This window comes from Somniosus microcephalus, chromosome 4 (assembly GCF_052327205.1).
Source record: "Somniosus microcephalus isolate GS21.2 chromosome 4, FLI_Smic_1.0, whole genome shotgun sequence".
Taxonomy (NCBI): Eukaryota; Metazoa; Chordata; class Chondrichthyes; order Squaliformes; family Somniosidae; genus Somniosus; species Somniosus microcephalus.
The window spans coordinates 253,728,417-253,754,081 of record NC_140990.1 but is presented as its reverse complement, the minus strand read 5'-3'; the positions used below and the strand labels follow the sequence as shown (position 1 = coordinate 253,754,081).

The 25,665-nt window shown below is 49.5% G+C and overlaps 1 protein-coding gene across 9 annotated transcripts in view; it reads right to left on the bottom strand.

Annotated features, from left to right (window-relative positions):
• myo3b (myosin IIIB) overlaps window positions 1-25,665 on the bottom strand; it is an 884,551-nt gene that overhangs the window by 556,256 nt on the left and 302,630 nt on the right. For 6 of the 9 annotated variants that reach the window (XM_085986241.1, XM_085986242.1, XM_085986237.1 and 3 more), the window contains 3 exons: window positions 21,822-21,939; window positions 19,976-20,102; window positions 1,892-2,102 (listed from right to left, as the gene is read on the bottom strand). In XM_085986241.1, coding sequence (XP_085842367.1) covers window positions 1,892-2,102; window positions 19,976-20,102; window positions 21,822-21,939 — 456 coding nt within the window. The remainder of the gene's footprint in view (window positions 1-1,891; window positions 2,103-19,975; window positions 20,103-21,821; window positions 21,940-25,665) is intronic. The other 3 variants (XM_085986235.1, XM_085986238.1, XM_085986239.1) reach the window with 1 other exon arrangement.

Below are 25,665 nucleotides of genomic sequence, written 5' to 3'. Positions count from 1 at the left end.
AACATGTGAATTTTTTGCGAGGCTGCAAAATATTCAGTAATGTTCTTACCCATCCACTAGTCTATGTCTGTGTAATTAAAAGACATGCAAGCTCACATCTACAAGAATAAAACTGTGATAGGTACTGGATTTTCACAAAAATAAAGTTGATATCAAATTTGATGTCACTCAGCAATTTATATTAAGATTGATCGAGCCAGCAGCTACAATCATGCAAGTATCAACTGGTGACAACTTGGCTTCTATTTACCCTCCTCTTCTGTGGGAAGGCAGCTCACTTCCACTCAGCATCTCCCCAGAATGATGTGGCCGAGGCTGGAAACTCAGTGGAATGGGGAATCAAAGTCACGTTGCCCCTTGTTTGATTCTTCAGTACATTGTGTGTCTGTGCCACCCAGTTACAATCATGAAAACAACAAGAATTTGAATACCTTTTAAATGCATCAAAATGTTGTGCACAATTCACAACAATCCATGTTGCCCTAAAGTTCATTCGTGTATGTCCATGTGACACAGCATGAGTGTAAATTCACATTTATTTCATACCCCCCACAGGTAGAAATGCAGGAATAACTATTTTCTTCAGTAATGGGATTACTAATAATTTATCTAAAAATATATATTGCATTAGTAAAGTTAATGGGATTTAGGGGGAGAAATTGGGTACCTTTGCGCCTCCAGTTATTGCCTCCGGGGGGCGATAACGGGGCGCTCACCACTTACCGCCTGGGCGCAGCGAGAATATCGCCTCCCGCTAAATTCGGCGGGAGGTTTGCAGTGGCTGTATGGCATTGCGCCCCGATCTCCTTCGCCCGGAGATCGTGACGTCATTGTCGTGCGCATCACCTCGGTTGCGCCCCGGACCCAAACTTCGGTTTCGCCCCCTGCAGCATCGCCGGGCGACAACACCGGCAGCTGCAGGAGGCGTTCACGGTGGCATAGTGGTTAGCACTGTTGCCTCACAGCGCCAGGGACCCGGGTTCGAATCCGGCCTCAGGTGACTGTCTGTGTGGAGTTTGCACATTCTCCCCGTGTTTGCGTGGGTTTCCTCCGGGTGCTCCGGTTTCCTCCCACAGTCCAAAGATGTGCGGGTTAGGTTGATTGGCTATGATAAATTGATCCTTAGTGTTAGGGGGATTAAATACAGGGATAGGGTGGGATATGTGTTGGTGTAGGGGTTACGGGGATCGGGTGGGATATGTGTCGGTGCAGGCTCGATGGGCCGAAATGGCCTCTATCTGCACTGTGGGGTTTCTGTGATTCTGTGATTCATCGGGAGGCCGGGCACTTTGGGGGCAATACTTAAAGGCGAGGTGGGCAAGGTAGGGAAAAAAAAAAATCAAATGCTGGTTTTCTATTTTTTTTCCTTCTTTCCCCAGCGCTCGGCTGATCGGGCCAGATCGCAGCTACCATCGGGGACCAGGTAAGTTGCTTTCCCTTGCAGAACCTGCAGTGATGGCCCTTCCCTTTAAGGGAGGGATGGAGCCTTCCAATGCAGCAGCGCTGCTCACCTACCGCCCCGCCTGCTGCGCTCCAGGAAGGAAGCACTTGATTTAGCGCTCCACTTCCTTCCTGGAGTGCAAAAACAATTTTTTTTTAAAGTTGAGAAACATTGGCACCTGGCGCTAACTTTTAAAAGTTGAAAAAATTAGCGCCCCAAACGGGGCTATAATGAATTTCTCCTCCATAGTCTTTATGATAAAATCTGTTTATACAAACGAGAAAAGGCTTAGAAAGCACATGATGCAATGACATGTCTTTAAAAAATATTTTTTGTGTCTCTTGACCATGACAAGAGTGATGAATGGCTTCTCTCCCTCTCCAAGCAAAGACATTATACCAAAATATTTCTGCATGATGACACTGCCCTTTTTGTAATTTGTTCACCTACCATATACTTTTATCAGGCTGGAGAAGTGTATTGATGCGGTTTACAATCCAGCTGAAAAGTCTCCCATACAAGGCCTTTGACATGGCATCTCGAACATCAGATGCCTCGTCTACTGTATTTGTACGAACTATAGTTTCTCCCCGTGTCACAACGCAGTGAGAAGTAAGTGCTTCCTGAAACTCTTCAGAACCAATACTAAGCAAAGTTGAAGCTGGAAGAAAGCATTTTTGAAGAATTAACTTATAAGCAAACTCATTAACTAAAAAAGAAAGCAGCAGTTCTTCAATGGCAATTACAAGTTGTATTTTTAAAATTAAATAATGCAATCTGAATGCTTATGACTTTGATGACCGATGAAACATATGGGGGGAGAAATTGGGTATAGCCCCGCTCGGGGCGCTAGAATTGGCGATGCGCAAATTTTATCGCCAGACGCAACTTATCGCCACCTCAAGCGATATTGGGTTGCTGCGCCCCTGAAGGTGATTGCGGCGTTGATTCAGGCGCTGCACGGGAGTCTTAAGGCGCTAACCCGGCGGCGCTACTCAATATGGCGGTGTCCGGGCGCAGCGCAGGTGCTGTCAATAATCGATTACCCCGAGACATGCTGGCGCCGGCCAGCTCTTAAAGGGGCGGGTCAATTAGGATCAGCAGACACACTCTGCGCCTTGGAGGCCTCAAAATCGGCGCTGTGCTTTCTGTGGCGTTACAAACTTTGAGGATATGGAGAGGGTGAGGCAGAGAGCGGAGCGCTTTACCGATGGGGCATTGGATGCTTTGGTTGGCGAAGTGGAGCGTCGGCGAGCTGTGCTGTACCCCGACAATGGCAGGAGGCCTCATCAGATCGAGTACCGCAGGGCTTGGAGGGAAGTTTGTCAAAGAGTCACCTCAAGCAGCGTGGTGGCCAGGACTCCTGTGTAATGCAGGAAGAAGTTCAACGACCTCACTCGGGTCGTTAGGGTGAGTGCCTTTTTCACCATCTTCTTCATCCCTCCATCTGCACCTGACATTATGGCCAGAGGGTGCTCGAAGCCCCAATATCCATCTGTCAGCCAGCACCCATGGCCCTTTCTGGAAACACACATGCACATTCTGCTCAATGCATAATGGAAGGGCTATTCTACCATGGGGGGCATGTGATGTCAGCTCAATGCATAATGGGAGGGCTATTCTACCATGGGGGGCATGTGATGTCAGCTCAATGCATAATGGAAGGGCTATTCTACCATGGGGGGCATGTGATGTCAGCTCAGGCCAGCATGTTTCATCACTTCCCGTCCTTTCTCCTGCAGGCCAAGCTGGCCAGGAACCGGAGGGAGCAGCATCGTACCGGTGGAGGCCCTCCTCAGCTGCTATCGCTGACGGCCCTGGAGGAACGAGTCCACCAGATTGTTGGAGGCCGGATGACTGGTCCTGTCACCACTGGAGCTGCCGACCCCATTGTGCACAACGATGGTAAGGTCATCACCTTTTGGAACTCTCTCCTTCCACTTGTTTCCCCCCACCAGCATGCTTTTTCACTCTGGACCCATGTCAGAGCATTGAAGCACTCATGCATCCCTTGCTGCCACCCTGTCCTTTCGCTAAAGCCACTCTTCAACCTCCCTGCTTTCAGATGCTGCATCACCAGCTCGGGAGCCGGGCCCTCAAGCTGCCACTGCCACTGACTCCGGAGGCGACGAGCAGGAGGAAGCCGGACCATCCCTGCCACCCTCAGGCGAGCCAGCCCCTCTGCAGACTTGGGAGACTACTTCCCTGGAGGGGAGCGAGGGAATGCTCTGAGGAGGAAGCAGTTCCAGGAACCAGCGGGCTGCAGCAACGTAAGGGGGGTAGGGAAGCTCGGGGGCCGTCTCCCCGGAGGGCGAGTCAGGCCGCTAGTACTGCTGCACAGAGCGCAGAAGAGGTGCGTTCCCTCGCAGAAATGAGCGCCCAGGCTTGGCTCAGGCACACTGAGCTCATGGCTGCAGTGGCAAGGATGCCTGACTCCATCGAGACATTGGCAAGGAGTGTCCAAGACTTCGGGGCAGCACAGGCAATGAGTGCGCAGGACTTCGGGGCAGCACAGGCAAGAAGTGCGCAGGACTTTGGGGCAGCACTGGAAAGGAGTGCGCAGGACTTTGGGGCAGCACTGCAAAGGACTGTCAAGGACTTCGGGGCAGCACTGGAAAGGACTGTCCAGGGCATCGGGTCATCACTGGAAAGGACTGTCCAGGGCTTCACCGAAGCACTTACACGTGCCACGCAAGTGCTGAGTGCTGCCACGCAGTCACTCGCTGGTCTCATGCAGACGCATATTGACGCCATGCGACCAATGACTGCTGCCACCCTCGATGGATCAGGCGGTATTACCCGGGGCCCATGCAGCACCACCGCAGGGCATCAATCTGTGGACCAGCCGATTGGTGCGCATGCTGCGGTGCTGCCCCGTCAGAGTGCCAGTGTGTCGGTCAACCAGGGAGTTGCTGTCCGCTCTCAGGATGTCAGCATTCCTGATGCCACCGCTGGCACGTCTCCACTGCAGCTGCCACCACCTGCAGGACAGACTGCATCCACCCATGCACAGTTGGAGCAGTCAGCATCTGGGCTCTCCAAGGCCAGAGGTCGTCCAGGACGTCCCTCAGGGGCATCTGCGCTTTCGGACAGCCAGCAGGCCTCCCCCAGCCTTGATGCAGCCACTGGGCTCCCATTACGGAGGAGCTGCAGGGAGGGAAGGGGCCGATCTCGCAAGAGAAGTAGATCACCATCAAGGGGGAAAGAGTAGAAGGTGCTGCTGAAACGTCTTATTTGTAGAAATCAAGGCTGTGGATGCTGGTCTGAATGTTAGTTCTGCTATGGATAGTTTCCCGGGTGTACGAGGCACCTGGTCTGAATGTTAGCTCTGTTTTGGATAGTCTCCCGGGTGTGCGAGTCACCTGTGTAAAGTCTGCGCCTCAATAATACACGGACTTCGGGAGAACAGTTAACAGGTACTTTACTGAACAAGAGGCAGCTTGAAACTGAAACTACAGAAGCCTGCTAGGGCCTTTTATACAGGGGTGGTCACTGCTGGTACTGCAGTCTAAGACCAGTTATTCCCTTAAAGGTACATACACAACAATTCCTCCCCTTTTAGATAAACAGTACATAACATTCATTTAACAACTAAATAATAACTAATTACAATTACAATTTTCTCAGTAATATATACATCAACTGAAATAGTCATTTATAAGTTCAGTCTTTGAGGAGGCTTCCTGATCCGGACTGGATAGCGCCTTTCTCGAGTATCCTGTTGTGGCGGTGGAGTCAATTCTGGCTCATTGTCATTGGTTGGTTCATCAGCTTCCAATACCCCTGCTTCTGAGGTAGACGCAATCTGTACTTCGGGCTCATTACCAGGTGCACATGCTTGTGGTACAGGTTTGGCTTGTTCCTGTGACTCTAGAATCTGGTCAGCATGGCGTCTCACGATGCTCTCTCCAACATCCATGGTGAACATTAGTGGTCCCTGCTGTGTGCATATCGTGCCTGGCTGCCATTTTTCTGTTCGGTAGTCGCGGGCCAAGACTGGTTGCCCTATCTTGAAGCTCCTGGTTGGCTTCTCATTTATGTGCTGGAACTGCTTATCCTCAACATCTCGTCTTATGTTTGGTTTGAGCAAATCCAAGCGACATCTTAGTCTCCGGTTGAAAAACAGTACGGCTGGAGTTTGGTTGGTTACTGCATGTGTCGCATTCCGGTAAACAAACAGGAAGTTATCCACCTTGTGTTGCAGTGGTATGTCGTCATTATACATTGCCTTTATGGCCTTTTTAAAGGTCTGAACAAACCTCTCAGCCAATCCATTTGTGGCTGGATGATATGGGGCAGATGTGTAATGTTTCACCCCATTATTCTTCAGGAACCTCCGGAAATCCTCAGACACAAACTGTGGGCCATTGTCGGAACAGATACCAGCAGTGACCACCCCTGTATAAAAGGCCCTAGCAGGCTTCTGTAGTTTCAGTTTCAAGCTGCCTCTTGTTCAGTAAAGTACCTGTTAACTGTTCTCCCGAAGTCCGTGTATTATTGAGGCGCAGACTTTACACAGGTGACTCGCACACCCGGGAGACTATCCAAAACAGAGCTAACATTCAGACCAGGTGCCTCGTACACCCAGGAAACTATCCATAGCAGAACTAACATTCAGACCAGCATCCACAGCCTTGATTTCTACAACCCATTCCTGGCGAAGATGGTCCTTAAGACTGCAATAGTTTTCTCCGTGGTGGTGGAGGACATTTTAATGACCTCTGGCCATTTTGAATGGGCGTCCACAGCGATTAGAACCATTGAGTCCATAAATAGACCAGCGAAATCAATGTGTACCCGTTGCCATGGAGATGAGGGCCACTCCCATGGATGTAGCGGGGCCTGTGGTGGAGCGTTTTGGACCTTCTGGCATCCTGTGCATCTCTTGGTCATATCCTCGATTTCTTTATCGATTCCCGGCCACCACACAAACGCCCTGGCTAGGCTCTTCATTTTTACCCCTCCCAGATGACCCTCGTGAAGCTCATTGAGTACTCTATCTCTCAACTTGGGTGGAATTACCCCACTCGGGATCCACACATCAAGGTTCCCCGGCACACTGACAGCTGTTCCCTCCTTGGCGAGAATGCTGGCAACAGTGAGTCGCCATATGCTGGCCATCCCTTCACCGTCAAATCATAGACCCGAGTGTGTGTCGGGTCATTTCGGGTTTCCTTCTCAATACTTGCGTTTGTAACAGGCAAACATTCGACTATGGTCACATGGAATATCTCCACAGGGTCCACTGCAGATGCTTCTTCCGCCGTAGGCAACGGTAGGCGCGACAGCCCATCAGCGTTTCCATGTTGTTTCGTACCTTTGTACACTATGTCATACTGATGTGCCCCTAGAAAAAGTGACCATCTCTGTGATGTGCCTCAATAATTCCGAGACTCGAAGTTAGCAGAACAAAAACAAGGCTTTTATTAACTTAGAACGTAACACGTAAGCGAGAGAGATGTCGTCCTTCTGGAGACTGAGGCCAGACTGAACCAGCTTACAAACGGGGCCAGGTATGGGCGGAGCCCTACACACAGCACATTCCAGCACATTCCAGTATACAATACAGCACATTCCAGTACATAATACAATGAGGTCTGGGGGAAGGGAAATGACACTGAAACCGATCTCAGTCACAGGCAGTGATGAATGGAAATATTTCATCACATTCACCCCTTCTATAGATTTAGTCTGTTCGGGGGTTTGATAGTCCTCTGCGACCGACGTGGCTGTTGCGGTGCCGTGGGTGTCGGCTGGGTGTCCCCGGTAGCCTCCTGGGTCTCTGCCGGGGGTGCCGCCAGGGTTGTTGAAGGGGTAGTTGGTGGGGGTGCCGTTGGTCGGTGTTCTTCCGGGGGTGATGAAAGAGTAGTGGGTGGGTAAGAGTTGCTGTGATCGTCGTTGCCGCTATTGCCGTGGTTGTTGTCGATGCCGGCTGGGGCGACGTCTTTTATGGACACGGTGTCCTCCCTTCCGTCGGCGTGTCGGACATATGCGTATTGGGGGTTGGCGTGGAGTAGGTGTACTGGCTCCACGAGAGGGTCCGTCTTGTGGCCCCTCACATGCCTTCGCACGAGTACCGGACCTGGGGTGGAGAGCCATGACGGCATGGATACGCCTGAGGTGGATTTCCGGGGAAAGACAAACATTCGTTCATGAGGCGTGGTATTAGTGGCCGTACACAATAGCGACCGTATCGAATGGAGCACATCCGAGAGGACTTCCTGCCAGCGGGAGATAGGGAGGCCCTTGGTCCTTAGAGCTAGAGTGACTGCTTTCCATACTGTCCCGTTCTCTCGCTCCACTTGGCCGTTACCCCGGGGGTTGTAGCTGGTGGTACGGCTCGTGGCGATCCCCCTGGACAGCATGTACTGGCGTAGCTCTTCACTCATGAAGGACGCCCCCCTATCCGTATGGATGTAGCTCGGCATACCGAACAGGCAGAACAGGCTGTTGAGGCATTTAATGACCGTGGCGCTGGTCATGTCTGGGCAGGGGAAGGCGAATGGGAACCGGGAGTATTCGTCCACAATGTTCAGGAAGTAAACATTGCGGTCGACGGACGGGAGGGGGCCCTTGAAATCTAAGCTGAGCCGCTCAAAGGGCCGTGTAGCTTTGATTAAGTGGGCTCTATCTGGGCGGTAGAACCGAGGCTTGCACTCAGCGCAAGTGCGGCAGTTCCTGGTCAGGGACCGAACTTCCTCAATCGAGTAGGGTAAGTTACGGGACTTTATGAAGTGGAACAGCCGCGTGACCCCTGGGTGGCAGAGGTCGTTGTGGAGGGTCTGTAGCCGATCCCCGGTGGCGCTGGCACACATCCCTCGTGAGAGGGTGTCAGGGGATTCGTTAAGGGCCCCTGGCCGGTAAATGATGTCGTACTCGAAGGTGGAGAGCTCGATCCGCCACCTAAGAATCTTATCATTTTTAATCTTCCCCCTCTGTTTATTATTGAACATAAACGCTACCGACCGCTGGTCGGTAAGTAGGGTGAAGCGTTTGCCGGCTAGGTAGTGGCGCACTGCCTCCACGATGGCTTGGGCCTCCTTTTCCACGGAGGAGTGTCTGATCTCGGGCCCTTGGAGGGTCCTCGAGAAGAAAGCTACGGGCCGCCCCGCCTGGTTGAGGGTGGCCGCCAAGGCGAAGTCAGACGCATCACTTTCCACTTGAAATGGAGTGTTCTCGTCCACTGCCTGTAGCGTGGCCCGCTCAATATCCTGCTTAATGCTTTTGAAGGCGGCGTGGGCCTCAGCAGAGAGCGGGAAAGAGGATGCTTTCAAGAGGGGGCGGGCTTTGTCGGAGTAGTTGGGGACCCATTGGGAATAATAAGAAAATAACCCCAGGCACCTTTTCAGGGCTTTGGGAGTGTTGGGCAGAGGCAGCTCCCGTAGGGGGCGCAATCGGTCGGGGTCTGGTCCGATTTCCCCATTCTCCACCACGCTGCCTAGTATGCAGAGGCGCGTGGTGTTGTAAACGCACTTGTCCTCGTTGTAGGTGAGGTTGAGTTTTTGTGCGGTTTTCAGGAACCTCTCGAGGTTCGAGTCGTGATCCTGCTGGTTGTGACCGCAGATGGTGACGTTGTCGAGGTAGGGGAAGGTTGCCTGCAAGTGGTGGTCATCGACCATGCGGTCCATCTCCCTCTGGAAGACCGAGACCCCATTCGTCACCCCAAAGGGGACTCTGAGGAATTGGTAGAGGCGTCCGTTCGCCTCGAAGGCGGTGTACGGGCGGTCCTCTGGTCTGATAGGGAGCTGGTGGTACGCTGACTTGAGGTCGATGGTGGAGAACACCCGGTATTGGGCGATTTGGTTCACCATTTCTGATATGCGGGGTAGCGGGTAGGCGTCTAGTAGGGTGTACCTGTTGATCGTTTGACTATAGTCGATCACCATCCGTTTCTTCTCGCTACCCCTTACCACTACCACTTGGGCGCGCCACGGGCTGTTGCTGCGTTCAATAATGCGCTCTTTCAGGAGCCTGTCTACCTCGGTCGCGATAAACCGCCTGTCCTCCCAGCTGTACCTCCTGCTTTTGGTCGCTATTGGCCGGCAGTTAGGGGTAAGGTTCGCGAATAGCGAAAGCGGCTTTACCTTCAGGGTAGCCAGACCGCACACTGTGAGGGGCGGCTGGGACCCACCGTACTTGAGCGTGATGCTTTGGTGGTTGCACTGGAAATCCAGGCCCAAGATCACGCTCGCACATAGGTTCTTCATGATTAATACTTTAAAATTATCATATACAGTTCCGTTAACGCACAATTGTACCGTGCAGTAACCCAGAATGGTCGATGTCTGGGTTTTATCAGCCATAGAGATGGTACCCTGAGTAGGGACCACCTGTAGGGAGAGTTGTTGTGCCAGTTCTGGGTGGATAAAGCTCTCCGTGCTTCCACTGTCAATTAAGCATTTAACCCGGCACCCGTTTACCTCGATGTCCACCATTGATCTGGATAGCGGGTGCGGCCTGGTCTGGTCCACTGTGACCGATGCCACTGTAGGGCCCTGATCGATACAAGATGGCGTCCACGCTGTCTGCTCACAAGATGGCAGACCCCACGAGGTCGGGCAAGATGGCGTCCAAGATAGCCGCTCCCACGGCGCACACGCGGCGGTGGCGGGTTTTCCGGCAGTTGGTTTTCCGGCGGGGTTCCCTCTGCACACCTTCCCGAAGTGCCCCTTCTTACCGCACTTAAAGCAGGTGGTGCCTTTCGCCGGGCACAGGTTTCTGGTGTGCTTTGGCTGCCCGCAGAAGTAGCAGTTGGGTCCCTGACGCGTCGCGGCTGTCGTAGGGCTTCTGGGGGGAGAGCGGGGCCCAGCCGGTGTCGGGCTGTCGGGCGGGGAAGATGGCGGCGCCCTCGGTGCACACGTGGCGGCGTGGACGGCGCGGGCTGAAGAGTAGGCGTCCGAGTTTCTCTGGGCCACATCCAGGGATCGCGCAGAGTCCGCAGCCTGTTTCAGGTCCAACCCCGTTTTTTCCAGCAGTCTTTGCCGGATGTAAGTGGAGCTGAGGCCTGTGATGAAGGCATCGCGAACAAGCTCGTCAGCGTACACTGCGGCTTTTACATCTCGGCACTTGCAGTCTTTGCCAAGCATTTTCAGGGTGCTTAGGAACTCCTCCACCGATTCCCCAGGTCGCTGTGCGCGGGTGGCGAGCAGCTGCCTAGCATACACCTCATTCGTAGGCTGCTGGTAATGCGCCTTTAAGATGTCGCAGGCGGCCAGGTACGTCTCGGCGTCTTGGATGAGGGGGTAAACCCGGTGGCTTACCCAATTCCGCAGAATTCCGAGTCTCATCCTCGCAGCGTCCGTAGCGTCTTTGACGGCTGCGGAATTGTCCAGGAAGAATTCCATACACTCAAACCAGTGTCTGAAGCATGCTGATGCGTCCGGAGCATGTTGATCCAAATCCAAACGTTCGGGTTTCAGGAGTTGATCCATAGTGTTGAAAAATAAGTTAATAAAATTGATGTGCCTCAATAATTCCGAGACTCGAAGTTAGCAGAACAAAAACAAGGCTTTTATTAACTTAGAACGTAACACGTAAGCGAGAGAGATGTCGTCCTTCTGGAGACTGAGGCCAGACTGAACTAGCTTACAAACGGGGCCAGGTATGGGCGGAGCCCTACTCACAGCACATTCCAGCATACAATACAGCACATTCCAGTACACAATACAATGAGGTCTGGGGGAAGGGAAATGACACTGAAACCGATCTCAGTCACAGGCAGTGATGAATGGAAATATTTCATCACACTCTGCAGCCGTTGCGCCGTCATCACCGGAACGCCCTTCTTTGGGTTAAAAATTGAGACCAGGGGTTGATGATCAGTCAGTAGGGTGAATTTCTGCCCGTGCAGATAGTGATTGAACTTCTTCACCCCCCACACCAGGCTGAGGGCCTCCCTGTCAATCTGGGCGTAGTTACGCTCGGCTGAGGTTAGCGAGCGCGATGCAAAGGCTATTGGCCTCTCTGAACCGTCACGGAATTTGTGTGACAGCACCGCTCCAATGCCGTAAGGTGACGCATCACATGCCAACCGAATCGGTAGTGTTGGGTTGTAGTGGGCCAATACTTCTTTTGAAGTGATTTGGCATTTACATTCCTGAAAGGCACGCTTACACTCATCACTCCATTTCCATGTTATGCCAGTTTGAAGGAGGGCGTTCAGTGGGTGCAGAATTGTAGATAAATTCGGCAAGAACTTATGGTAGTAGTTCACCAACCCGAGGAACGACCTCAGTTGCGACACATTTTCTGGTGCTGGAGCCTTGACTACAGCCTCAATCTTGTCCGGCGACTTATGCAACCCTTCCTCATCAATCATGTGGCCACAATACGAGATTTGTCTCCTGAAGAACTCGCATTTGGGACGGTTGGCTCGTAGCCCATATTCCTGCAATCTCGTGAGCACCTGTTCCAGGTTGGCAAGGTGTTCATTGTCATTTTCGCCCGTAACCAGGATGTCGTCCAAATAACACTGGGTCCCCGGGATCCCTTGCAGGACTTGTTCCATTGCCCTCTGCCACATAGCCGGGGCCGATGCTACCCCAAATACCAGTTGATTGTACTGGTAAAGGCCTTTGTGAGTGTTTATCGTGAGGTATTTCCTAGATGCTTCTTCCACCTCCATTTGTAGATACGCTTGAGCCAGGTCAATCTTTGTAAAACGTTTCCCTCCAGATAGTGAGGGGAAAATATCTTCTATCTGCGGAAGCGGATACTGTACTGTGTGCAGGACTGGGTTCACAGTCACCTTGAAGTCCCCACAGATGCGAACCTTCCTTGGCTCCCCAGGCGTGCTGCTCAATGCTTTCTTCATTACAGGAACGATGGGTGTGGCCCACTCGCTCCAGTCCACCTTAGACAGCACCCCCGAACGCTCCAGACTCTCCAGTTCAGCTTCCACAGCTGGGTGTATCGCGTATGGCACCGGTCTGGCCTTGAAAGATTTTGGGGTTGCGTTATCCTCAATCTTTATGGTTGCCTTTACTCCTTTTAGAGTCCCAAGTCCTTGTTGGGACACCTCTTCCGCGTCAGATAGAATTTGTGACAGACGTCCAGGTGCGACGTCATCATCTTTTTTGTCAGTCACAGTTAGTGCCAGAATGGAATGCCAATCCAATTGTAGTCTTCGGATCCATTCACGTCCCAATAATGGTGGTCCTCCATCTCGTAGTATATAGAAGTATAGTTTCTGTGTTTCCTTTCCGTTATATTCAACTGGCACCCTTATTTTTCCTCTGGGATAGACCTTTTGCCCCGTGTATGTCTTCAATACAATGGACGTGTCCTTTAAGGGTATGTGTGAGAATAGCCGCTCATAGTCTCGGCGATTCATGACAGTTAGGGCTGATCCTGTGTCCAATTCCATCTTCACTGAGGACCCTGCTATCATAAGGGTGACCCAAATGGTTCGGTGATCTTCTTTTGCGATCATGTTGTGTAATTTTAAACAACTTAGTCGCCTGCTCCCGGAGTCCTTATCACTCTCCTGATCTTCGGAACTACTATCTGTCAGTTTCTTTACTTTCCTGTACTGTTCCTTAGTAGTTCTTGTCATGTTGGTCTTCTTTCCTGACCTGTAGTCTTTTGCTGTATGTCCCATTTTTCCGCATTGCCTGCATATTTTGTCTTTAAACCAGCAGTCCTTCTGCTCATGGGTTGTTCTGCCGCAGCGATAGCACTTTTCAGCTCCATACGCCATTTCGTTAGCGTTGTATTCTTGTGGTTTCTGTTGTATTTCCGCAGCTCCCCGTGCTGCTGCTTCGTAGGATACTGCCACGCTGAAAGCCTGTTCTAGCGTCAGGTCCTTTTTTGAAAGTAGTCGTTTCTGGGTTCCTTCACTCTGGAGCCCGCAGAGAAACTTATCCCGTAAGGTGTCTGCCAGTCCTGCTCCGAATTGGCAGTGCTTCGATAACTTGCGTAGTTCCGTAAGATAGTCAGCATTGCTCTCATCTTTGTGCTGGTTTCTTTTATGGAACTTGAATCTTTCTGCTATCAGCAGTGGTGTAGGGCTTAGGTGTTCCTGTAAGATATGAACAATCTCCTCAAAACTTTTCTCCATTGGTTTAGCTGGGGTAATTAAATTCCACAATAGGCCGTACGTATTCGCACCCATCAGATTTAATAATACCAACGCCCTCTTTCCATCGGCCACCTCATTTGCCTTGCAGTACACTTCGATTCTTTCTACATACGTGGTCCAGTCTTCTACCTCGTTGTCGAAAGCAGTGATACTGCCACTTTTCGGCATCTTGGGCGATTTAAAATGGCGCCTCCCGCGCTTTTGCTTCTTCCCCAATGGAATAAAATGGCGCCTCCCGCGCTTTTGCTTCTTCTCCAACGGGATAAAATGGCACCTCCTGCGCTTTTGCTTCTTCCCCTTACTGCCACGCTGCTCCTAGCGTTCTACGGGGTAATGGCAGCGACCCGCAGCTTCGGCGCATCTCGCTTTCCTTCCCCCCCCGTTTGGTTTCTCTCCGCTGTCCTGTTCTCGAGCACCGACCGCGCCCTGTGCGCTCCACCCTCTCTCTCTTGTTTTCTTTTCCCGGCGACGCTGCGCGGCCCGATTTGTAGAGCCGCTCGATCGAGCTTGAGCCCGCCGCAGTCCGGAAGGGTCAGCGCGCTACCTGCTACCAGCACGATTCGCTGGAACCACAGTCTCTTCCGCAATTCTCCAAACACCGATGGATTCTTTGGGCGGTTGCCCTCGGTCGACGCCCGTTGCTCAGACTACGACCTTCCAGGACCTTCCTTTCAGGCAAGATCCCCGTGAGATGATGCCACACTGCAGGTGAGTTCGAACTTACTCATCGCCACTGTAAAGTCCGCGCCTCCATAATACACGGACTTCGGGAGAACAGTTCACAGGTACTTTACTGAACAAGAGGCAGCTTGAAACTGAAACTACAGAAGCCTGCTAGGGCCTTTTATACAGGGGTGGTCACTGCCGGTACTGCAGTCTAAGACCAGTTATTCCCTTAAAGGTACATACACAACAACCTGGTCTGAATGTTAGTTCTGTTTTGGATAGTCTCCCGGGTGTGCGAGATACTTATGTGTTAGTGTGTTACTTTTGCTTTCTGTAGCCATTGCTTTGTCATGTTGAAAGGAAGCACATTTTGCCAAATAAACAACTTTTTTTATTTACATTGCCCGTGTCTGTTATTTACATTCATACTGCCCTTCATAGGCTTTGGGTTATCCGACCGGTTCCATTCGTGCTCCTCGAATGACACCAAGCATTCCGTCAGAGGGGCCTAGAAGCGGCCTGTTATCAGCCTCTGATGGACGGCCCTTCCAGTTTGTTCCTCCCTCCCGTCTTGCTCCTCCTCCTCCGCCTCCTCCTCCTCCGCTGGTGCTTCCAAGTCTGGTGGCATTGGCTGTGTGCGTAGGATGGCGAGGTTATGCAACATGCAGCAGACAACGACGAAGTGGGAGACTCGCTCTGGTGAGTACTGCAAGGTGCCTCCGGAATGGTCCAGACAGCGGAACCGCTGCTTCAACACACCGATTGTGTGCTCCACAATGTTCCTCGTCACCTGATGGCTCGCATTGAAGCACTCTTCAGCAGGAGTGCTGGGCGAACGGAGCAGGGTCATCAGCCATGGGCACAGAGGATAGCCCTCGTCACCGAGAAGCCAGCCTGCTGGGTGAGCCGGGGCCTCGAAGTGGTCTGCAACTGAAGTCTGGCGCAGGATGAAGATGTTGTGGCTGCTGCCAGGGAACTGTGCATTGACTGTGAGGATCAGCTGTCGGTGGTCACAGACCAGCTAAACATTCAAGGAATGGAACCCCTTGCGGTTGCGGAACTCCTCCGGATTCAAAACAGGCACCCGCAAAGCCACGTGCGTGCAGTCACTGGCGCCCTGCACCATGGGGAAGTACGCTATTGCCGCGAAGCCCTCTACGCGCTCCCGCTGCTTCTCCAGTGTCACAGGGAAGGAGATGTACTGCCGCCTCCTTTTAAATAGGGCATCTGTTAATTGACGGATGCAGCAATGCACCGCAAACTGCGATATGTTCGCGATGTCCCCAGTTGCGGCCTGAAAGGAGCCAGTCGCATAGAAATTCAGGGCAACAGTCATCTTGACAGCCACCGACAGAGAGGTCCTGCACCTTATCTGAGGCTGCAGATCTGGCTGAAGCAGGTGGCACAGCTCAGTCACCACCTCCTTTCTGAAGCGCAGCCTTCTAAGACACTGCTCCTCTGACATGTTCAGGTAAGAGAACTGCTGTCTGAAAACCCTGGCAGCGTAAGGTCTGGTGTGGCGACGTCTGTTGGCCCTCCTCCATCTGGCCATTCCTGCCCCTCTCTCCCTGCGTCTCTGTGCCCTTTCCAAATGGTTCAGCAGCAGGACGTTCCCCTCCAATGCAGTCCCCATAATAACAGCGCACAAGGAATTGAAAGCGTAGTAAATGCTCACCAGCAGCAAGGTGAAGGTCAGAAGGCTGAAGTTCCTCTGGCCAGCACTGGCTCACTGGTGCAATGGCTCTCAGAGTGCAGCTCAGCAACTCTGTGAAAGTCTCGAGGAAGTTGTGCTCCCAAAATGGCTGCCGCTTTTATACCAGTGCAGTCCCCTTGAAAGAGCGCCCCCCCCCCCCAGCCCGAGAGCGACTGGGGAACGTTCCAGGTAAGCAGTCCTTATTAGCGCCAGGCGGAACGAAGGGGCGCACCACTGAATTTCCGGTCCGGGGCGCCAAAAAGGCGTTGCACACTGAAATGACGTCATGATCTGCCTGCGCCCGCGAGCGGGCCCTAAGATTTAGTGCCGGTGCTAAAACCCACTCAATATAGCAAGAGGCGCTGGGTTCACTGCGCCCGGGTGAAAATTGGCTAACGCCCCACTTCTTGGCCTCTTTAGGCGCTAATCACTGGCGCAACCAACCGAATTTCTCCCCCATGAAGTTTTAAGTGATTTGCATCAATGAAATTATTAGTTACTCCAGCAAAATTACTAGATGTCCATCCATATTGTTTACTTTGGTGATCTTTGGTACAATTATTATTAATGCCAGTTACCCAAAACAGTTAAGTGAATAGCCATACTACTCAATAATGTACACAGAGAGAAGTAAAGGGAATGTACAGCATAGCTGTTCCAATTGTTAATTGGAGTTTGGCAAATATGACAGACAGCAAAGCTTCTATTTTCCGCCAGACTGCGATCTTCATCAGAGGTGTGGTGGGGCAGGCCTTCTGCCACTAACCATTGGTTCTGGAGTTTAAGCAAGCTCCAGACTTTGGAAACATCTTTCATTGGGAGCTTGCTTAAAGGCCTCTAGCAGTTTAGAGGAGCCACAGCAAAGAATTTAATTTTGAGGCAGGACATAAATTTCTAAATCTGGAACTTCCAGAAAGGGCTGCTGCAGACACAGAGCCTCAAATCCTCCTGCTTCTGGGCTCCTCTCGTTGGCCTGGGAAAGAGTGCAGCACAGAATCTGACTCGGGCTCCAAGGGTAAGATTGTGAGGAGAGATTACATAAACTAGGCTTGTTTTCCCTGGAATATAGAAGGTTAAGGGTTGATTTGATTGAGGTTTTTTAGCATTTTGAAAGGAACTGATAGGGCAGATAAAGAGAAACTTTTTCCACTCATGGGAGAGTCTAGGACAAGGGGACATAACCTTAAAATCAGAGCCAGGCCATTCAGGAGAGAAGTGAGGAAACACTTCTTCACACAAAGGGTGGTAGAAGTGTGGAAAACTCTCCCACAAAAAGCAGCAGATGCTAGCCCAATTAATAATTTTAAATCTGACATTAATAGATTTTTGCTAGACAAGGGTGTAAAAGGAAATGGAGCCAAGCCAGGTGGCTGGAATTAAGATAAAGGTCAACCATGATCTCATTGAATGATGGAACAGGCTCGAGGGGGTGAATGGCCTCTTCCTGTTCCTATGTTCCTTTAAAAGCACGATGTTCACAGAGCATCAAATACTGGTGCAGGATGGGAACATATCAGACAGAGGTTAGCAAACATGACCCTGATTTTAGCCCAACCTGCCCAGCGGGATCGATGCGGGTGAACTGTTAAAATAGCAACCTACCCCCCCATTCCCGCCAAGCACTATTTTATCTTGGAAGCTGATTCTGATAGCAACCGCACCCACCAGAAGCAGACTGGTGCCTCATTACTAAATGCAAATCAGGGTCCCATGATATGATTAGGACTCCAATGCGATTTTAACCCAGCGTAAAAGCTTGCAAGTTAGGCTTCACAAACTGACTGACATGATTGGAAGCAGTATTTAAAGGGACCCTCACCTGTAGGCACTCAGACCTGTGTGCTATTGTGATAAGTGGATTGCCAAGGTAGTTCTGAGCTTAGAGATTGCTTTCCCCTTACTTACCCTGATTAAGCATTTACTGCTCATCATGGGTGCTATTTTTGCTGCATAACTTAAGATGGGGAAGAGGAGCAACATCATCAGCAGCCTTTGCAACCAAGACAAGCAACAGATGTGTCTGTTACAACACTGCAGGTGAGGTGGGCTCCTCGTAGAAGGCCTTACCCAGTCTATAGGCCAAGAGTCAGATTCCTGAATTTATCTGAGGAACACTGCATCAGGAAGTGTGCTTCTCCAGGTAGGTTGTTGCTGATCTATGCAGTCTCCTGCAGTGTCACCTGTTGCCTGCTAGTCCAAGTGGCCATGCTTTGACAGCGGCTGTCAAAGTCACCAACACTCTTCACTTTTTCGCCTTCGGTTCCTTCCAGACATGTTACAGGAGATATTTGCTGCATCTCGCCAAGGTACACACCTGTCATTCCAAGATGGAGCCCAGAGCATGCATGGCAGCCGTTTAAGCTTCCACCAAAGCCGTGAACATTGACACCTGTTGTGAGGGCCCAGCTACAGGGCTCCTGGAGGTGGCCACGTTCTCCAGGGTAGACTGCAGCACTGATGCCACGCGAGATGACACTACACAGGCTGGATGCAGACTCCTCCATACTTTCAGCCATTGTGCTGAAACTCTTTGGAAGGCCTTTCAATACAGTCCAGGACACAAGGTAAGTGGACTGGAGAGTCCAACAGGGAATTGTGATCGGGAGAGGAGGAAGCCCGGGGCAGGGAAGGCCCAAAGTTTCTTTGCAGGACCTGAAGGAGCTCCTCCAGGTCGACAAGGAAACTTCAAATAAATTTTAAAAACTTACATTCTTCTGCTGCTTGATACAGCTCCCGGCAGCTTTGGCTTGGTGGAGAAGGCACCACTGCTCCCTCGCTCAGGGCTCAGAAGAAAATAGCAATCGGTCCCCAATGACGTTATTGGAGCCCTATGCATATTTGAAGAATGACCCCACCGGCTTCTGGTGGATGTCCTTGCCGTGCAGTCAGCTAGATCTGGGCAGCAACGGCGTGGTTAATCCCCTGCTTCACGTTAACTGCCCTCTGCCCAGTTTCTGCCTCGGCTTGAGAACACCGATTTTCCCTGCACTAGGACAGTCTTCCTCCCCAAACCTGACTGGCTGGCTGACTGCCCAAGTGTCTCTTTGACCTTTTATCTCAGTGTATTCACAGGAAGTCTAAGGCTGTCACTCTGACTTTGTCCCCATTCAGTTATTCATCAGTAGGCCTGTCAGTAAAAGTGGCTATATCTCCTCCCAACTTAGGTTGTAGATTTAATGAAAGGTCTCCTGCTATTCTCAAAATGTATGTAGGATATCCCGGCGTAATGAGCCTGGGATGAAGTAATTGCCCCTCAATGTATCAGTTATAATAGACTATGGGGGAGAAATTGGGTTGATTTGCGCTAACGGGGCGCAAATCCCCGAGCGCCCAGGTGCAGCTAAGGCCTCCTGCAAAATTCAGCGGGAGGTTAGCAGCAGCGATAGCCAGGAGCACCCCGCAGCGTTGCGCATGGCGATGACGTCATTGCCGTGCTCAGCGCCCCAGCCACAAATTTCCCTTGCGCCCCCTGACCTATCACCAGTCAATATGTCCGACAGGATCAGGGAGTGTTTTTGCAGCGGCGGCGGCGCTACTTAAAGGGCAGGTGTCGGGCAGCCATTTTTATTATGGGCGACTGCCAGCACCTGCCCCCTTCCCCTTTTTTTTCTCGGGGTGCCAGCCGCGATTGAGTGCCGGGCTGTTTTCATGGCACCCCGCTCCCCGGTGGTCCAACAGCAGCTTTAATCAGGGGAGGAGGCCTGTAATGACGCGGCGCTACGTGCCGCCACGCGTGGCGCTGTTGCATGTAGCGCCGTGAACTTCAGAAGGAGGGGGAGCGCTTCCAGTAGCACCCCACCTCCTGCTTGGGGCACTACTACTGAATTTATGGCTAACTTTTTCGGGGCGCTAAAATTAGCACCCTGGCAACGTTCCCCTATGAGCTGCAACATTCCACAAACAGGCTTGTCTGGCTTTAATACGCATCTGCAATGCCTACAGACGTTGGCTTTTATTTTTTAAATCTGTGCAAATGTACTTTGTTTTAAAACACACTTGAGCATAGCTCATTTCCAATCCTTTCCGTGAAAAAAAAATCAAAAATCCCATATGTGTTATTAATTTGTAATTATTGATACATTGAAAAAAAACTTACTATTTTCTACAGGTTCTCCATCTGGAATTTCACTTTTATCCATCTGATGTTTTGAGGCAATGGGTGCAAACTCAATATTTCCAGTATTTAGGATCGCAGCAAGAACTCTGTACACTGACCGAACCTCCTGAAAAAGAAAAAGAATTCAGGTATGTAAAATGGAATGAACCTTGATTGTATATTTTAAAAGCTTCCTGATTCAATAAATACACTGTAATGAAATTGAGGGCCTAAAAACTGTCACAGAAGCTTTCAACGAGAGCATTTAACACGGATGAATATATAACCGAGCTGTTTATTTATTAATAAGAAATGAACTAGGATAGATTTTCCTCTTGCCAGTAAGTGTACCCTTTGAACTTTGAATACATTTACTGCTAATAACTGTTACAATGTGGGCTCTTTTCCAACTCCCATTATTCATGTTCACAGCAAAATGCAGTTTCCATAAACAAACCAGAGTTCCACATGATCTGAAACCTGGGGGGGAAAAGTTGGCTCGCGTTGGGGTGGTAACTTTGCCTTTTAGCGCCCCAAAAAAGTTAGCGCCCCCGCGCCCGAAATTGAATGGTAGCGTCCCAAGCCGAGGCGCTACTGGAAGCGCTCCCCCTCCCTCTTGGGGTGCTCCCATTGAATATCATGGCGAATAATGCCTTTCAGAAAGCAGCTAACAGAGCTTCATTTTAAATTCACAATAAATCAGCCTACCTAAAATTTCCTAAGAAAATATAATTCAGATATATTTTTAGCTTGAAGCAAGATGGGGCTTTGCTTTCATTACTGTAAAAGTGACTGGTAATACCAATATTCTGCCGACGGTAAAGGTTTAGGGTGGAATTATTGCCCAGATTCCAATTTTTCAGATTTTCAAGACATTGGCGATAAAAACAACCAGAGGTTGTCCTTAACACCATACTGTTCTCTCAATCCATAAACAGGCCTCTTCCTATAAAGAATGGAAAGGATTTTCAACTGCCGACACCCTTTACTCGCCTGAAAAATGGGCGACTGTCAGAGGAAAGTCTGGTGAGGACCTTGTGCACCCATTCGCCCATCTGAATCAATGTTGAGGCAGGCGTTGAATTGGGTGCCCAGCACTTGTGCCAGAAACAGGCAGGAGGCTAAACCTGTTGTAGGACCCTGATTGGAATTTTCATGAAGAAATACTCGGAACATGCAAGGCGCGTGCCAGTCCCATTTTGTTCAGACACTGAGAGGCCTAACCGGCAGTCCTTAAAGGGATTGTTGGAGGCCTTCTCCAGAAAGGGTAAGTTTTTTTTAATAAAAAGATTTTTGTGGGGCCAGGGGGAGCAGGAGTGTTGGTTAACTTATCTGTTCTCTCCACAGATGTTGACTGAATTGCTGAATATTTTACCCTGCTTTTACACCAAGTATACAAAAAGCAGTTGAAAAAAAATTCATATAATCATCTTATAATGTCTTAAAATGCAACAGCAACTTAGTTTAGAATCAAATAGCATTCATTACTCCGTATAATTAAACCAAACTTAAGTTTTGTACTGTTAACTTGTGGTTAATGAAAATCAGACTAATGATAGAATTCTTTCCATTTACATCTCTTCACTTCAGTCAAAAAAATGTAATCTCTATTGTTTAGTTAGATTTAAATTGCGCACAACAAGCAGAGAATTAGGGACAATTACTGAGTTCACTGCACCCTTGAAGTTTCATGAATTCCCAAGAAGTGCAGAGTGTACCTCAATACATTTTATGAGATATTACCTTTCAAACATGTGACACACATATAATTTAAGCCAACTGTTCATGCCAAAGCATAAATTTAAATAAAGTAACAATACACTGGGCCAGTTTTAGTTTTACCCACCTCATCGGTGAATCCGATGATTCTGAAACAATGCTGTATGGCTTCAAATTGTTCTCTGTATGAGCTGTTGGTTAAGATGTCCTGCATAATCTTGCCTTTTTCATTATCAATATACCTACTTAAACACAAAAGAACCATGCTAGCATAGGACCTTAATTTTGAAAATATCCAAATCTTAGAATGCAACTAAAATTTCAGAGCAAAGCAAACACTCAGACCGTCCTCTTTTAAACCAATGAGTATTACACAGCTAATTTAAAGGAGTATGCCTGACTTTCATTTACCACAACATCTGGTGAATACATTACAGGGTGTCAGGATGACAGCTGTGCAATCAATGCAGAAGGAGCACAGAATTGAGAGAGGATGTCATGCACTACATTCCCACTGGATTGCAATTCAACAGTGGTCTGCATTCTGAGCTGAAATACTTGCATTCATTTTGTGCCTTACTTTATTAAAGCCTCAAATTTGATGGGAAAAATTTTAATGAGCAGTAGTACAATTCTGTGGTACTTGCATCAGGTTTGCTCTTTATGCCTTTGAAATGAGAGCAAGGGAAACTCCATTGGTGAAGGAGCTCAAACTACCGCAGGTTTTGTATTTTTATTTCTGCAATGTTTACAGTACATTTTTTTTTAAAACACTGTTGATTTTATTAGAGATTTTTCCATATTTATGACATTTTTATTAGCATCTATTTTATCAAATAAATTGGTGCGGGGTGGGGGGAGGTGAGTTTACTCTTTATGGTAAGTGTGAATTTAAAATGCCTCAAATACAGTATTTCATGATTGAGGTAGTACAAAATGAATGAAGGCATGCCAGGGAGATCAGTTGGCGCCAGAGCATATCTGCAGATCTTGACACACCTAACCGCCAATGGCAGAGGACAATTGCCTCAGCATGCTCCAGGTCAACAGGGCAGTGCTTTGCCATCTGCAGCAAGAACACCTGCAGACAACATGATACATAGGGACAGAACTGCCTGTGATTGGCAAGGTTACCACTGCCCTCAACTTTGGCTCATTCATTGCTAGCACAGCAATATCAACGAATCTGCTGTGCACACATGAATCAGACAGGTCGGTCAGCATGGCTGCTGCTCTCATTTCCATTCCCATTGAATAACATAATATTGCTGCCTAATGTCACCACACTGATGCATTTTACAAAGTGCAGGGGGCTGTGTACCCAACCAGAAGACCATCCTGAGTGTCAGTAAGGCACCAGGTTTGTGTTTCAATGTTTTGATGTGTGAAGCACATGAACGATCCGAGTGTGGCAAGGCTTTCAACTGCACATTGCATCTTGACTGTGTCCTCTGCTCAGGTATGGGAATGCATGAGGCACAAATATAGAGCCATAAAGTTACAAGAAGGCCTGGCATGGGTGAACAATAAATGTGGAACAGTGTGACGAGCAATATTTTGTAGTATGGAATTTTAGGACAACCGTCTATTACATGCTACTAATGGTATATCTCCTCGCCAGATTCCTTAATTGCTTTAAAGTGTGTTGGAGAGTCTACACTAAGTGAGACTGTAATCAGGTTTCATCTTGTACTGAGGGCTCCATTTTGTAATGAAACAAAAATGTCTGCAGAAAATTACTGAAGCAGGCAATATCTGGAACATGTCCAAATCAGCTCACAGCCTCAAGGCCCCTGTGTGGTTGGTACAAGCTGGAGTTATAAAAGATAGTTGTGTAGCTCTGACTTTCTGGTAGATAAATATATCTATCATACAACCATATAAGGAGTTGCTTTTAAACTTTCCTCTCAACGTAAGTGGACAAGCAGTTTATGTTTATGTCTTAAACCCATCACTGACGTAGATGAGTTATGACTATGGATCTCTCATCCACCCATACCACAGAGACAGCAGCCTACAAATTGGAACAATCTCTTCTGTCGGAACCCAATATTAGAGCTCAGGCCTCATTTAAATGAGACCGGTGAGCTGCGGACACATGCTAGGTGTCCCAGGATGCTGGCCAACAAATTGAAAAGGAGAGAGGAGGCGATCGGAAGGAAGGGGATGGAAGGAAGGGGATGATCGGGAGCGAAGAGGGGCAATCGCGAGGGGGCCTGCACCTCATGACTCCACATTCGGGTAAGTATTTTTCAACAAACTTACCATTTGATGGTGGCCGCCAGCTGCCCATTTAAGGACGGCTGGTTTGGCCGTATGTAGACCATGTTTTCCTGAATGTAGCCGGCCCGATACCAGCTGCATTCAGGACGGCCCAATTTTGGGAAACAGGGCCTCAAACAGGCGTTAGGTCCCATTTTTGCATATGCAAGGGGCCTAACATATGCATGGGCCCTGGATGCCTCTTCCTCTGCCTTTAACAATATGGCAAGTGCCGTACTTCTGGCATGCATTATGTCCGCACCGCCCCCCATATTGGACATTTTGGTGCCTGTTTTATGCCTGTAAAACGGACGCGGCGTCAACTAATTTATAGGCCAGTACGTTTCTGAATGCTGAGCTAATGGAAGTTTACAGTAAAGATTATGGAAGTTACATCTGTTTCCATGTCTAAAGGATATTGTAGACAACACTGAGCCTGGTCATAACTTCCTGCCAGGCATGTGTACTGTTGCCCTCTGGAGAGGTGCCCTGGAGCTCAATGTGGCTGCGCAGAGTGTGCAAGATAATGGTATTCATGAGCCAGCTTCACAGTCTGGCAAGGCTAGCTCATTGTTCTACTGGAGCAGGATTTGTGCCTTATGCAGCATTTTTATTAGCCAGGATTGCTGAATTGGCCCTTACAGCTTTGACCCTGGCAGGTCTGGACAAATTACTTTTAGAACAATGCGGTCCAGTTGTGAAGAGTAGCCATCAAAATCTGAAAAGCCACTAATGTTGCAGAAATATGAGTCTACTTTGGGGAGAAAGGAAAGGAGAATAAAGACAAACAGTGAGCGAGAAGAGAGATGCTCTCACAGAAGGAAAGCCCTCCTCCCCTAAAGATTTTAAATGCAGCCAGAAGTACTGTACATATTTTATTTATTCTGTACAGCAACCAAAATGCTACTCCTGAAATCTCTATTGAGCATGGCTTTGAGAGCAGTGTAGGCCTTCCCTCCCAAGCATACTTCAGATGCCAGTCTGAACACAGACTTCAACAACTTCAGACATAACAGCCCCGATTTTAACTCAGGGCGAGAATTGGGCGGGCGGGATCCGAGGCAAGCAGCAAACCTCCCTGATGTCAACAGCGTGAGGCCCAGGCAATGTCCCTTTGCAACTTTCTGCTCCACCTGGCCCCAAAAAGAAAGTTTTAAAAAAGTTTAAAAACTTAACTCTCTGAGTCTCTTCTAGCTCTGATTCCTCTTTTCCCTAGCTTCACCTGGCAGGAGAGCCACAACAGTTTCCCCGCTCAGGCCACTGGTTAAAATAGCAGTTGATGATGTCATCGGAGCCTGTTCTGCATATTTAAGGGACCCCGCTAATTTTGGGCGGGTGCCCTTCACGCCTGCTCAGAAGATCAGATTAAAACTGAGGACCGCAGGAAGGGTGTGGGATGTCAGCAGGCACTGAACGCTCGCCCGGTTTCTGCCAGGCGGGCAGGGTTAAAATTTAATCGCCCTTCCAGTGTCCCCGCTATTTTGCTGTTGTATACTCCCAGTAGGTGTTGCATAGATTTAACTCTTTTGACTTCCATTTTGGAGTCATTCCGGACATCTCTTTTTTTTTTGCACCTATTCAAATACAGGTAGACTACCCTTTATCCGGACTTCCAAAAACCGAGACACTCTAAAAACCGAAGGTTTTTTCGTTCAGTGTAAGTCGTGCGTACGACTTACGCTGAACGAAAAAACCTTTGGTTTTTAGAG